The 15,353-nt window shown below is 53.4% G+C and overlaps 1 protein-coding gene across 1 annotated transcript; it reads left to right on the top strand.

Annotated features, from left to right (window-relative positions):
• Positions 1-335: 335 nt before the first annotated feature.
• Positions 336-15,091, top strand: LOC112408750 (calcium release-activated calcium channel protein 1). Its single transcript, XM_024758509.1, is given in 3 exon segments — positions 336-375; positions 378-958; positions 14,078-15,091. Coding segments are annotated over 3 exon segments (1,230 nt in total). The 3' UTR covers positions 14,687-15,091.
• Positions 15,092-15,353: the final 262 nt, after the last annotated feature.

Below are 15,353 nucleotides of genomic sequence, written 5' to 3'. Positions count from 1 at the left end.
CTCAATAAATAGAGAATGAATGATCACAGTCTGCTTTTTTTCTGCAGACCTTGAGTCACCTTGTTCGAAGGGGGAAACGGGCTTCAGGAGGCGCCCAGAGGTGACTTCAGGTGGCGCGACCCAGAAGTCCGAGCTCTGGAAGAAGGGCCACTGGAGCAGCTGTGGAGATGGGAGGCGCCGGCAGCAGGAGAGCCGTGAGGCCCGGGTGCTGAGGCACTTCCAGGAAGAGGCGCGGACGCTGACGGCGCGGGGCCAGGGACTGTGGGCGGTACCGTCCGATGGGACGAGTCACCTGACTCGCGCAGGCCACGCCCACCCCCTCGTGGGCGGGGAGCATGCAAATCAGCCCGCGGCGGCGGCCAATCGTGGCGCGCGCCGGGGTCCGGGGCCCGGGGATCCGGGACGCTGGCTCGCGCGCAGGCTTTCGTCTCTGCAGCCCCGGACTTTTGCAAGCGGCGTGGCGGGTTTGCGAGCTTGTGCTGTAGTCGCTTCCTCGACCTCCTCGTCTTTAGCGGCCGGCCGAGTCAGGCCGGACCCGCGCAGGGGCCCAGGCGGCGGCTGCCTCAGCCAGAGGCGGAGGCGGAGGTGCGGGGGGTGGTGGGGGCCGCTGCCTTCGCAGGCGCCTGGGCCGGCCCGCGCCTTTTCAGCGTGCTCCATGCATCCGGAGCCCGCCCCGCCCCCGAGCAGCAGCAGCCCTGAGCTTCCCCTCAGCTGCGGCAATACTACCAGCGGCAGCCACCGGAGCCGCCGGCGCAGCGGGGACGGGGAGCCCCCGGGGTCGCCGTCGCCCCCGCCGCCCGCCGTGACCTACCCGGACTGGATCGGCCAGAGTTACTCGGAGGTGATGAGCCTAAACGAGCACTCCATGCAGGCGCTGTCCTGGCGCAAGCTCTACTTGAGCCGCGCCAAGCTCAAAGCCTCCAGCCGGACTTCGGCTCTGCTCTCCGGCTTCGCCATGGTGAGCTCGGGCCGCCGTGCCCTGCCCCCTTTCAGGTCTGGCCACTGTCGCCCGCAGACCTGACGGGGCCCACAGGGGAGCTGGCTGGGCGGGCCAGGCGGGCTGGGGGTGAAGGGAAGAGCTGGGAGAAAGCTGTCGTGGACGCGGGAGGGGTCTAGAGGTGCTGGACATGAGAGGTGGGCGACACGTGACACCCGATGTGGGAGACGGTATCATACACATGTCCAGGGTTGGGGGGCTCAGATACCTTCAGATGGGCAAGCTTGATGCAGCAAGGAGGGAGAAACAGCAGGATCCTCGACGTAGATCTGTAAGAAGACATTCCCACAGATGTTCAGGGGGAAAGGAAAGACATAACGTGGACTGATCTCTTTGGAAGCAGGTATCAGGAGGTTGGGAGGTAAAGGACTCCTGAGGCGTCTCCCTAGTTCCCCCACACTTGAGGCCAGGTTCTTTTATTACCTGGTAGAGGGGATTTCCCGACACCCTGTCTCCTATGGCATTTTCCGAGGCCTCAGCCTGGGGGTTTGACAACGCTCCCCACCTCAGTTTCTTCTCCAGAAACTTGCCAGTGAGTCACTGGGTGTGGGGGAGCAGCATGGGACATGTTCCCGTTGAATGGGCTCTTTCTTGATGTAGCTGGTGGACTTAGTTTCGGCTCCCCATTCGGGCTGGGTCGGAGTGAGAACCAGCCTCTGGGGAGTAGGGTAGGTGAGGCTGCAAGTTGGGCTGAGAAGTGGCCCCGAGGATGCCTTCATGCTGGGGATCTTGGAGTCTCCCAGGGCAGGGAGCTACAGAACAAGCCCTGATAATCACTTTCAGTGACCTCAGCCTGCATGAATGGGGTCTGCTCCCCCTCCCCCAAGGTTTTTAGCCCAGAGCACTCTTGCCTCACCAGTGAGTGAGGTAAGTCCCTGGCCTCGAGGGAGGGGTGGCTGCACCCTTCATGTTTTCTTGGGAAAAGAGCGTGTCTGGCACTCTCCCTGTGCTCCTCAAACTAGTGGGCGATGCACGGGCACAAGAACTTTTTAGAAGCCCTTAGCAGTCCCAGAGCACCCTGGGGCCACGGTGGAAAGGCCAGGTGATTGAGGTTGGGGAAGAGCTCTCCCGGCTCTGCCACTTGCTGCCTGTGCGCCCTCAGACTAATCCCTATGTGGGCCTCGGTTTCTGAATTGGTGAATGAAGGCTGCTACTGAGTTTCTCTGTCTTTCAGAATTTAATCGAGGAAGCCTTTGAGAGGGGAGAGAATGTGTGTGTTTGTAAGAAGTGTCACTCTAGCTTTTAATTTAGGTCTATATGAAGGGGTGCTGTTCTATCAGCCCCAAATCCTAGGAATAGCTGACACTTACCAAGCACCCACCAGGTGCTTGGCACTGTGTAGGTTCCCTAACTTATGCACTAAGTCCTTGACCACCCTTTGAGGTAGTTTTTTCATGGGACTTTCCCGAGGCCACACAGCTCACCTGCTGGAGCGGGATTTGAACCCAGGACGGCTGACATCCAGAACTCTCTTGGACACTTGTACCATTTGTGGTGTATGGAGCTTTGAGCCATGTCCTGCCAGGGACCTGTTAGGACCAGGCCTTGTAGGGAACGAGAAATAGAGCAGAAAAACTTCTCTTAAGCAAAATAAAATGTTACAGTTAGGGGGTGGGTGTCGGCTCTTCACAGCAGCTCTCTGGGTTTCAGATGGTGGGATGCTTATATTCCTCTGTTTTCTTTTTTCTTTGCTGTACGCGGGCCTCTCACTGTTGTGGCCTCTCCCATTGTGGAGCACAGGCTCCGGACGCGCAGGCTCAGCGGCCATGGCTCACGGGCCCAGCTGCTCCGCGGCATGTGGGATCCTCCCGGACCGGGGCACAAACCCGCGTCCCCTTCATCGGCAGGCGGACTCTCAACCACTGCGCCACTAGGGAAGCCCTGCCTATTCCTCTTTTTCTTGGGGTCATAAATTCACAGCTGCCCAGGTCCCTTCCCACTCCAGGAGAAGTAAGGAGCTGATGGGTGACGCTTTCCTGCCTTCTTGAATCGTGTCTTAGAAGCCGGGCCTCCTAATCAGATGTCATGTCCCTCTTCCTCTTGCTAAAAACAGTGTGGGGAAGTCAGGCAGCAGGGGTGGCCAGAGGCACTTGGTGGGCCTTGACTCACCCAGGCTGTTTCTTGGGGACCTTTATTTTACCCAGTCAGGGTGGAGAAGGCTTCCTGGCTCCACTGATGAAATCCCCAAAATTCTGCCAGCCGGGAAGGCTAAAGCCCATAACCAGCCTCTGTTCTGGGGAAGCAGTTACAAGAGAGTGACTGCGTTTGCCATGAGTCTGGAAATGAGTGGGAGAGATGGCGTTAGGGTGGAGAGCCGGTGCTCAGCAGGGCGGGTCTGCCCGCATCCCGATCCCACCAAAGCCACCCAGCCTTGTGAAGGATACTTGGAGAGGAAGGGGTGCCACACAGCCAAGCGCCATGGAAACTAGAGTGAGCAGGTTTCCTGGACTACTCTCCCTTGGCCTGTGAGTCAGCACAACCAACTTCCTGCCCCCAGAGGGCTTCCTTCCTAGAGACCTGGAACACCAGAAGAAGTGACATGACGTGACCTTTGATTTCCAAGGGTGGGAGAGTTGGTGAGGATGCCAGACTCACCTGCGCACAAGGTGAGATTGAGGGAGGGTCTCCCAAGAGCCTGGAGGGGATGGAGAGACTCCCCGTTCATGGGTGGAAGGGCCTGGCCAGGTGCCCTGAGGCCATGGGACCTCAGACAGCGGCTTTACTCTTTGGGGCCAGTTTTCTCGTGTGCAAAGGAGGCACATATTCTGTTCTCCCGTGGACTTGCATGCGGAGTCATTACAAGGTCCGATGGCCTACGAAGGATTGAGGAATTATCTTCAGACAAGATTCCCGTTCCTGACGGCATTTCTAGAAACGGCAGAACTTGGGCTCAGCACCCAGACTCTTAAAACCAGGGGCCCTGGACTTCCCTGGTGACGCAGTGGTTGAGAGTCCACCTGCCAACGCAGGGGACACGGGTTCAAGCCCTGGTCTGGGAAGATCCCACATGCCGCAGAGCAACTAAGCCCGTGCACCACAACTATGGAGCCTGAGCTCTAGAGCCTGCGAGCCACAACTGCTGGGCCCGTGCGCCTAGAGCCCGTGCTCCACAACAAGAGAAACCACCGCAATGAGAAGCTCATGCAACATAAAAAAAAAAACCAGGGGCCCTGGATGTAGCACATGATCAGCAGCCTGCAAGTGCTCCTTGAGCCGAGGGTGCCATGACTCGGGCCATCTGTGCCTCAGTTTACCTCTCAGCAAGAGGCAGCCAGCCTCGGCCTGACCCTGTCCCCTTGGGGCCGCGGTGAGCACACGCAGCCATCGTGGTGTGCTGGGGAGGGCCGCCTGTAACGTTAGCCTAAGCAGTAGATAATTGGGAAGGGTAAACAAAATGCTTTCTGTGACCTGGGATCAATTATTTTTGGATTATCTGCCTCCTCAAGTTCTCTACCTGCCAGCACCCTTTTGTTCCCAGGTTCCAGAGTGGGTTCAGAAGCTGCTTGGAATTTCTCTGAAAATGAGTTGGAAGGAAGGGCTCAAATCATAAGGCATTATTGAGCCTCTGTGACACGTTCCGAGTTCAGGGGGCGTGGAGATGAGGAACAGATTAGTCATGGTGCTCATTACTTTTTTTTTTTTTAATATTTATTTATTTATTTATTTTATTTTTGCTGCATTGGGTCTTAGTTGCGGTTCGTGGCATCCTCTACTGCGGCACGCGGGCTTCTCTCTAGTTGTGGCCCACGTGCTCAGTAGTTTTGGTGTGTGGGCTTAGTTGCCTCGTGGCATGTGGGATCTTAGTTCCCCAACCAGGGATCGAACCCGCGTCGCCTGCTTTGGAAGGCAGATTCTTATTTTATTTTATTTATTTCATTTATGGCTGCGTTGGGTCTTCGTTGCTGCACGTGGGCTTTTCTCTAGCTGCAGCGAGCGGGGGCTACTCTTGATTGCGGTGCGCTGGCTTCTCATTGCGGTGGCTTCTCTTGTTGCGGAGCACGGGCTCTAGGCACGCGGGCTTCAGTAGTTGCAGCACGTGGGCTCAGTAGTTGTGACTCTTGGGCTCTAGAGTACAGGCTCGGTAGTTGTGGCGCACAGGCTTAGTTGTTTTGCGGCATGTGGGATCTTCCCGGACCAGGGCTCGAACCCCTGTCCCCTGCATTGGCAGGCGGATTCTTAACCACTGCCCCACCAGGGAAGTCCTGGTGCTCTTTACTCATGGTAATCATTGCCGTTGTCGATTGGGCTCTTGGAATAGGCTAGACGTTGTACTAAGTATGCTCCTTGTACTATCTCTTGTGATTTTCACAGCCTGGGGAGTGAGGGTAGGTGTGGTTCCGCAGTGAATGACTTGTCCGAGGTTACCTGGCTGGTAAGCTGTGGGGCCCTGTGACCATGGTGTGGCCCCACTGCTACGGGAGAGGAAGCACCAGAGAGAGTGGTGGGAGGACAGAGCTGGGAGGCTCGCGTATTGTAGAGCAGAGTAAGAACCGGGACTCTGGAGCCAGACAGCTTGGGTTCAAACCCTGGCTCTACCACTTATAACTGTGAGATCCTGGGGAAGTTGCTTAATGTCTCTGGGCGTCAGCTTCCTCTTCTGTAAAACGGGGTTAATAGTAATACCAACCTCATAGGCTTGGTGTGAGGATTCATTTGTATTTGCAAAGCACTTAGAAAGTACCTGGCCCAGGTACGACGGAAACTCTCTCACCCTTGTTCCCATGATGTTGGGACTGCTTTTTTTTTTTTTTTTTTTGGCCATGCTGCAGCATGTGGGATCCTAGTTTCCCCATCAGGAATTGCATCTGGGCCCACGACAGTGAAAGCACTGAACCTTAACCACTGGCCCACAAGGGAATTCCCAGGGCTTCTTTTATAAGGGTTAACTGGTTTAGAAGAATGTGATTCCAGCCTAGCCTTGAGGGTGGTAGAGTTAGGGCTTAGGGAAGAACCCTCTATCAGAGGAAGTATTAGGAGCACAGTTACTAAGGTGAGGAATTATAGGGTCTCCAGGAAAAGGCAGAGAGTGTGGTGTGGCTGGAGTTGAGGGTGTGTTGGGGATAGTAGAGGAAGATGAATCTAGCCAGACTAGATGGTGCAGGGCCTTGACTTGCTGTTTGGGACGTTTGAACTCTGGTATCGGCAATGGGGAGCCATGGTAGGTTTTGGAGCAGAGGAGTTCCATGATGAATTCTTGAATAATGTTGAAGATGTTACTATTTATTGAACACCAGGCAAGAGCCTGGATCCTTTTCCTTCATTCTTACTTAATCCTCAGAACAGCTCTTAAACATATGTACTGTCACCTCCGCAGAGGCTTACAGAGGTTCTGATCACCCAGCTAGTAGATTTCAAAACCCAGTCCCTCTGACTTGGAGTCTTTTCTACTCAACCACCCTCTCACCGTGTCCCTTGCTGTTAGTTGAAAACTGGGCCTTTGAAGTCTTCCAGATGTGCAGTTCTGCACTCTGGGCCGTGTACAAATGGAACTTTGCTGAATGTCCCAAGGGGAAGGCACTCCCTGCCTAGCCGAGAAGCCTTTTGGAAAACTTCACAAGTGCCTGTGGCACGTGTCTGGAATTTTCAGCCAGGGTTTCTGTTGAGCTCTGCTGATTTCTGCTGGATCCAGGGCTGATGAAGGAGAGCTCTAGGGCTTCCCAAGGTGGCACTGTGGTAACCAATGTTGGGAAGGCGATTCCCTGGAGAAATGAAACTGAGAAAGTTTAAACAAGAGCAAGTTTCTCTCTGGTGGAACTTCTTCTGGGAGGCCTTGAATATGCTCCCCAGAAGGGATGCCTTAAGCTGATAGAAACACGGGAATTCCCTGGCAGTCCAGTGGTTAGGACTCCATACTTTCACTGCCAAAGGCGTGGGTTCAATTCCTCGTCGGGGAGCTAAGATCCCACAAGCTGTGCGGTGTGGCCAAAAAAAAAAACAAAAAGAAAACCGATGGAACCACAAACTCTTCAGAGGAGAATCTTCTGGGACTGTGGTTTGACAGCCCTTTTTGGGAGCATTAATCTAACCCAGGAACGGACCAACTTTTTCTATAAAGTAAATATTTTCAGCTTTGCAGGCCACACAGTCTCAGTGTAACTACAGGTGTCCCCTACTTTTCGAAAGTTCGCTTTACGCCACCTCGCTTATACGAAAGACCTACGTTAGTACCTGCTTTCACTAACCTGAAAGAAACCCAAAGAGAATTTTTACTTTTACCAAAAAAAGGTAAAAAGCAAAAATAGCATGTAGCATTTGGTTTGCAGTGAGCCGTTATAGAGGCAGCTCGCACCCCGAGGGGTGAGACTGGCACCACCAAACTCCTTTCCCTGGAACCGCACTCAGCATCTCGGCATCAAGTCGCCAGAGCTTTGAACTGTGTCTTTTAGCATCTGTGCTTTAATCTCGGTTTATTTGTGCATCTGTTAGCAAGATGTCTCCTAAGGTAATTGCTCCATCCCTTTAGGCCATTTCACCTTACAAAAGGTTTCAGAGGTACACTATAGGGGGAAACCTGTACTCAATTCTGCTATTTTAGCTCAAAAGCAGCCACAGACCTTAGATAAATGAGTGGGCATGGCTGTGTGCCAGTAAGACTTTATTTGCAAAGAAGTACACTGAAGGCCAGTTTGGCGACCCCTGATATAAGTGGTCTCCAAACTTTTTGAATGCACACCCCACTCAAAATATTGTCAACACTAAGCTCAGTATTTGTATACATGTGTATGCACACTACGTGTGTATGTATACATGTATGTATGGTAATGACTGATATGTGTGCTGATAAAACATAAGTATTAAAAGGTACATAGGGGACTTCCCTGGCGGTCCAGTGGTTAAGACTCCACACTTCCACTGCAGGGGCGCAGGTTCAGTCCTTGGTTGGGGAACCAAGATTCCACAAGCTGTGCGGCCAGAAATTTTTAAAAAGTACATAAAGACAAAACAACAACAAAAAAAGTACATAAAAATACAACATTGAGGGCTTCCCTGGTGGCCCAGTGGTTCGGGGTCCGCCTGCCAATGCAGGGGACACGGGTTCGTGCCCCAGTCAGGGAGGATCCCACGTGCCGCGGAGCGGCTGGGCCCGTGAGCCATGGCCGCTGAGCCTGCGCGTCCGGAGCCTGTGCTCCTCAACGGGAGAGGCCACAACAGTGAGAGGCCCGTGTACCGCAAAAAAAAAATTGAAAAGTTGAAAGGATGAGCTGAAAAAGGAATGTCATGAGAGTTCTTAGGGTTTCCAATGGATTACATAGGATTGTCTTTGGACACTTTAGAAACCCTGGGCTGAAATACCCAAAGGTCAAGTCTTTAATATTCGTTTAGTGAGGCCCCTAGAGGGACAAGGCCCAATGCTGGAAGCTAGAGAAAGAAACAGGGAAGTAGAGTGGAGGAAACCAGACGTGTCATTACATCTTCAGAACATGTTTGGCAAGCGCAGTGGTGGAGGAGAGTTGGTGGAGGGACACTTACCACCATCTGAAAATACTTGCCTAAACGTTTAGTACCTGTCATCCTCCCTGGGACAGGGATTCTGCTGTCTAACTGCTTTTTCTCCAGCGGAGCCACAAGATCCTTAAGGCACATAGTAAGTTCTCAATGAAAGTTGACCGTGAGGGGAATTCTCTGGCGGTCCAGTGGTTAGGACTCTGCACTTTCACTCCTGAGGGCACGGGTTCACTCCCTGGTTGAGGAACTAAGATCCCTTAAGCCGCGCAGCGCAGCCACAAAAAAAAAATAGTCCATGAACGAATGAATGGCCCCGTCCTCACCTGGGAGGCCATGGAACAGGGGTGACTTGGAAGGTAAAAACCTGAGGATGTCAAAATTAGCCAGATGAAGAGAAAGGCTAGGCCTGTTCTTTACCCCCTCCCCCCAACCTGCAGGTTCAACCTGTTAGTGGCTTGTGACATTGAGTTGCAACCAGCAGGTTTTTTGTGTGTTCTTTTTTTGGAATAAGAGTGGAATGAAATAGAAAGCAGCAGCCTGCATCACGTGTAAGAGGAGGCTGGATTAGCATGCTTTAAGGATAATTATTGTTTGGGGAAACTTGTTTCTGTTATAAATGGGTGTGTGTCTATTTAGGGAAACCTTTGGAATACTGGTCGATGGTGGTCAAAAGAGTTTGTAAATTACTGGATGAGCCCTCAATCCTCTCTTAATAGATAGTTTGCATCGGAGGGGGGGCCAGCAGGCTCAGGCAGCGCTCGGTGACCCAGGGTGACTGTGGCATGGCGGCTCCAGTGAACAGGAGAAGCCCAGGCTTGGGAAAGGAGAGTTGTGTCTTCCAGCTGTTGGGTGCCCGGGTCAGGCCAGGCATGGGAAGGCTGCCTTGGAAGGGCCTGGCCTCGGCGCCAGGTGGCAGGGGTCTCCATGGAGCCCAACAGGAGTGAGAAGAGTGGTTGGCATCTGGGCGTGGTGGGCAGACACCCAGCAAGGACAGCCAGGCCCTGCCCTTCTCAGGAGCCTCTTCTTGGCTCGTGCTTGAGGTTTGGTGTCCCCGTGGCGGGGTGGTGGTGTCAGAGGTCCGCGGACCAGAGTGAGGTGGGGCTGGCCGTCCCTCGCCCTTCCTCACCCTTTAGGACCCATATGGCCAGGTTTAAGCAGGCCTGTGGCTGGCTGGGAGCTGTTTATTTTAGGTTAACGGCCCAGCACTCTGGCTATATTTACCTTGCGAAGCTGCTTGTAATCTGATCTGATCTCTCTGGGACTCAGCTGGGGCCCTGGGAGTTGCCTGCCAGATTCCGAGAGGCCCCCCCTGGCTTTACCCTCCCTGCCCTTGGGGAGATTTCCAAAGTGGGACACATTCTGAAAAAAGCAGTAGTTTTTATTCCTGTGAACAGTTTTCATCAGGAGCCATGATTTGTGCCAGCCATTCGTTCACGCAGCCCCAGGACACTGAGCTTGGTCCCCAATGTGGGAACGGTACACACAGCCCGCCAGCGTGCTCCAAGTTCCAGGAACTGTAGGGTCCAGCGAGGATGATGGGGTTTCTTCCGGAGCACGGCAAGTCCCCTTCTCAGAAGGCCCAGCGTCACAGGCTGAGCTTCCCAGGCTCCCCACCAGCCCAAGACCTTGGGGGAAATTCTGGTGTCCCCAGGCCAGGTGTGTCCCAACAGCTGTGTGTATGGCTCTAGAGCCTGGGGGTCCGGCAAGGTGGTCTCTGTCCTGCCAAGGTGGCCATCTGGCCAGCTGTGCCGTGGGGCACACATTCTCCTTGTACCCAGGGTTTGGAGCTGGAGCAGGCCAGGCCCAGAGTGGGGGGTGTCTGAGCCCCTCACCCTCCCCAGGGAACAGAACACGGGCACACAGGGTCAGCTCTCAGCAGCCTCAGCTGAGCGCGTGCAGGGACTGTTTGTCTTCCACTTTAAGCCCTGCGTTTTTCTTTTTAACTAAGATTTATTGAGTACCTTCTGGGGGCTGGCCCTTTGTTAAACCCCTGTCAAGACCTCATTTAATCCCCTCAGTGATTGTCTTAGTCTGTCTGGGCTGCTATAACAGAATACCACAAACTGGGTGGCTTATAAACAACAGATGTTTATTTCTCACAGTTCTGGAGACTAGAAGTCCAAGATCAAGGTGCCAGCAGATTCAGTGTCTGGTGAGGGGCTGGCTTCCGGGTTCATAGACACTGACTACTGTCCTCACCTGGCAGGAGTGGTGAGGGGGTCTCTGCTGGGGGCAACTCTCCTGTAAAGGCACTAGGGCACCACCCGCAAGACATAGTCACCCCCAAAGGCCCTACCTCCTCACACCATCACCTTGGGGGTTAGGATTTAAAATATGAATTTAGAGGGTTTGCAGACATTTGGTCTGTAGTAGCAGGTGTGAGGAAAATGCTATTACCCCCTTTGCACAGAGCCTCAGTTTCCTCATTTGTAAAAAAGTAATAATAGTGTTGCTAGTAATCATTGACACTTTATTAAGCATATATATATGACAGATCTTGTGCTAAGGGCTTTGTATTCATTAATCTGTTGAATCCTCATAACAGCCCCTATTTTATAGATGTAGAACCTGTGGCATAGAGAGGTTACCAGCTTTGTAAGTGGAGGAGCCAGTTCACTCTTAATGGCTCTGTAGAGGTAGAGATACCAGGCTTAAGAGAACAGATTGTTTACCTGTATATGTGTGTGTCGTTCCCCCTGCCGCCGTATAGACCCCCAGCAACCAGCTCAGGGCCTGATGCACCTAATGGGTCTGGACATTTCAGGTGAGTGAATTAGTAGCCAGTGGACCTGAGGCAGCCAAGCAACAGACTCTCCTGCTGGTCCCTTCTCCGGTTTCAGGTTCCGGGGCAGCAGGCCAAAACAGGAAGAGGAAGTGCTGGGGTGGGGGGGGACGTGGCAGGAGGTACGCCCTGCCGGAGGTGCCCCCCTTTTCCAGTGTGGTCAGGCCCGGGGACAGAGACCAGGGAGCCCGGGGTGCAGCCCTTAACCTGCCGTGCCCTGGTGGCCTGCTCGGATGCCCTGCATCCCTCACCCGCATGTGCCAAGCAATCTCAGCGTTGGCCTTAGGCCACCAGTGAGTGTTCCTAAAAATGGTCAGAATCCTCATGGCACTGCCCCAGATTTATGTGGGCTTGAAACATTTTACAAACTCCTGGGATGAAAAGTTTATACAATCATCAGTTGTGGGAATTCTAAGACAGAAGTCTGTGACTCCTGTTGAAATTGTCTGCAAAGTCATATGACTGTATATACCTGGCTGTCTTAAGGAGTATCCAATATTTTCACCAAATTCTCAAAGTGTCCAACCCCACATCAGCTCTAGACAGCGACCTTAATTTTGCCACATACCCTCCTTTTTCAGAGACAACAGGGAAGGTCTTGACCAAGGTCACGCAGGGAAGCAGGGGTGTTTCTGGAGCCAAAACCCAGGGCTGCCAATTTGGCTTTGGTTTTCTCAGGCTGGACAGGAGGATAGAAACCCAGAGGGTTTCATATAGAGACACTGGGATTGAGGGTGAGGTTTTTAAACTGAATAACAATAATAGTAAAGCCTCTTTTATTGAGGGTTATTGAGGGTTTACTCTGTGCCAGGCACTAAGTATTTAATGTGGGATTAACTCAGTCCTCACAACTCTCTGAGTTATGTACCAGTCTTTTTTTTTTTGGCCACACCGCGCAACTTGTGGTATCTTAGTTCCCCGACTAGGGATTGAACCTGGGCCCCGGCAGTGAGAGCACCTAGTCCTAACCACTGGACTGCCAGGGAATTCCCCCAATTTTCTATTTTTTTAATTATTAATTAATTAATTGATTAATTTTGGCTGATCCGGGTCTTAGTTGCGGCATGCGGGATCTAGTTCCCTCACGAGGGATCAAACCTGGGCCCCCTGCATTGGGAGTGTGGAGTCTTACCCACTGGACCCCCAGGGAAGTCCCCCAATATTCTGTTTTTTACAGATAAGGAAACTTAGGCCCAGAAATTTAAAGAAACTTGCCAGAGCCTCACAGCCTAATAAAGGGCAGAGCAGTCAGGGCTCAAAGCAGGCAACCTGGTTCCAGAGCCTGTGCTCCTAACCACTGCCCTACACTGCCTTTCCAGGCCTAGGAAGGCTGTGGAGGTACAAGAAATGAAAGCAAACAGGGCCAGGCATTACAAACAAGAAAGCTGGGAAGGAAGGAGCCCACCCCCTCCCCCGGAGTAAGGAGGGGTCGGGGCAGGTGTGGGGCTCGTGGGTACATTTCAGCATCAGGCCTCCCCCTTCTGAGCCTGGCACACACAGCGAACCCTTTATGAAGGGTCATTCTCCTTATTGGTGTTGCCATTGGCACTTGCTTCCCCACTCCCTCCAGCCTCGGCAGGCAGACCCTGGCAGTGTGCCCACTGCCCGCTTCTCCCGGCCCATATCTGATGAGCTGGATCCTTCACATGGGGGTGATTTGCAAGGCCCAGGTGAGAGGAGGTGGGTGGCGGGCCTGGAGCATGCCCCTGGTGACCCCAGATCCACAGGTCTCCAGGAACTGGGGAGCAGCTAGTGCATCAGCCCTGGGGCCCTGAGCCCAGCACTGGGGCTGGAGGAGGAGATGGCCCTGGGGCTTGCCGACTGCACCGCAGCACCCAGCCAGAGCCCAACTCTTCTGGGAAGCCTCTCTTAATTCCTTCTTGGTTGGTGCACTGTGTTCTCAGAAAGGGCCTGGGCATGACCTGGGAGGGCCTTCATCCCTTCACCCCACCCCTCTCCTTGTCCCCAGAGCAGGGCATGAGGAAACCTCTGCTTGGGACTTCCGTGGTGGCGCAGTGGTTAAGAATCTGCCTGCCAATGCAGGGGACACGTGTTCGAGCCCTGGTCCGGAAAGATCCCACATGCTGCGGAGCAACTAAGCCCATGCACCACAACTACTGAGCCCGCGTGCTGCAACTACTGAAGCCCGCGTGCCTAGAGCCCATGCTCGGCCACAAGAGAAGCCACTGCGATGAGAAGCCCACGCACCACGATGAAGAGTAACCCCTGCTCTCTGCAACTAGAGAAAGCCTGTGCGCAGCAACGAAGACCCAACACAGCCAAAAATAAATTAAATAAATAAATTTATTTTAAAAAATAGAATAATTTTCAAAAAGAAACCTCTGCTTGGGAATTGGGAGTGTGGTACCAACAGGAAGGGAGCCTTTTTTCATTCATGTAAACTTTTTTGTCATAGTGAAATTTACATAAAACTTACCATTTTAACCATTTGTGATGATTACTATTTGGGAGGTGTTTGCCATCTACCAGGAGCTCTCATTTAATTGTTAAAATAATCCTATTAACTGATACCATATCCCTACTTTACAAATAAGAGAGTTGAGGCACAGAGAGGTTCAGTGACTTTCCCAAGGACACGTAGCTCGTGAGTGGCAGAACTGGGATTCAAATCCAGGCAGCCCGGGCTCCAAGCCTGCACCCTCTACCAGTACTTCCTGCCGCTTCTCAACCCTAAGTGGGTGGGTCTTATTATCCCCATTATACAGATACGGACACTGAGGCTCAGAGAGGCTAAGTGACTTACCCAGGGTCCCAGAGCTTGATGGGAGGAGAGCTTCTGAGCCATGACTATCCTGTCACTTAGCCCACCTCTTCCTCCCCCCCCACCCCAGGTGGCGATGGTGGAGGTGCAGCTGGACGCTGACCACGACTACCCGCCGGGGCTGCTCATCGCCTTCAGTGCCTGCACCACGGTGCTGGTGGCCGTGCACCTGTTTGCGCTCATGATCAGCACCTGCATCCTGCCCAATATCGAGGCGGTGAGCAACGTGCACAACCTCAACTCGGTCAAAGAGTCGCCCCACGAGCGCATGCACCGCCACATCGAGCTGGCCTGGGCCTTCTCCACTGTCATCGGCACGCTGCTCTTCCTGGCTGAGGTCGTGCTGCTCTGCTGGGTCAAGTTCTTGCCTCTCAAGAAACAGCCGGGTCAGGTGCGGCCCACCAGCAAGCCCCCGGCCAGCGGCGCGGCCGCCAACGTCAGTGGCAGCACCGGCGGCATCACCCCAGGACAGGCCGCCGCCATCGCCTCCACCACCATTATGGTCCCCTTCGGCCTGATCTTTATCGTCTTTGCTGTCCACTTCTACCGCTCACTGGTCAGCCATAAGACGGACCGACAGTTCCAGGAGCTCAATGAGCTGGCCGAGTTTGCCCGCCTGCAGGACCAGCTGGACCACAGAGGGGACCACCCCCTGACCCCCGGCAGCCACTATGCCTAAGCCCTCCTGGGCTGGGCACTTCGGAGCTTTGGCCTTACGCCCTTCCCCACGACCTTGTCCTGGCCCAGCCTCAAGGACAGCCTGTATAGGGGGCTGGGCTTTTGTCAGGGGGCAGAGAGTGGAGGGAAGAGGCTTTTTTTAAAGAGAAATTACTGCACTTTGAAATTTCCTCTAAGAGAATAAGCACATCCTGTTCTTCCAGCTCCAGGTTCACCTCCTGTTCTGAAGCCACCGGTGGGAGCCAGAGAGGGGACAAACGCTCCCTTTGTCCCTCCTCCTCCCCTGTGCCAGTGCCACCTGGGTGCCTCCTGTCCTTTCCGTCTTGACTCCCCTCCCTGTTCAGTGTCGATTGTGTGCGTGTGTGTGCGTGTGCGAACACAGAAATATACTCATAAGGGACACCTCCTCTTGTGTCTGTATTTGTTGGGTCTGGACTGCCTGGTATTTCTCCTGGTGCCCCAATAGGTGAGCCTCTAAACAAAAAAAATTTTTTCAACCTTTTGGGAAATTTCAAACCTACCCCCAAAAGTTCCATGAAGAGTAACTGAAATATATATACAGTCAATTCTTATTCGCAGTGGTTCTGTTCTATAGTTACAGAACACTGAATTAGTGAGTATTTCTCCTAAGAGAAATACGGGGTTATGTTCCTGCAAGCCTCTGGTCA

This window comes from Neophocaena asiaeorientalis, unplaced genomic scaffold (assembly GCF_003031525.2).
Source record: "Neophocaena asiaeorientalis asiaeorientalis breed wild unplaced genomic scaffold, Neophocaena_asiaeorientalis_V1.1 scaffold77, whole genome shotgun sequence".
NCBI classification, from domain to species: domain Eukaryota; kingdom Metazoa; phylum Chordata; class Mammalia; order Artiodactyla; family Phocoenidae; genus Neophocaena; species Neophocaena asiaeorientalis.
Note: the sequence above shows the minus strand (reverse complement) of the source record. Positions and strands in the feature narration are given on the sequence as shown.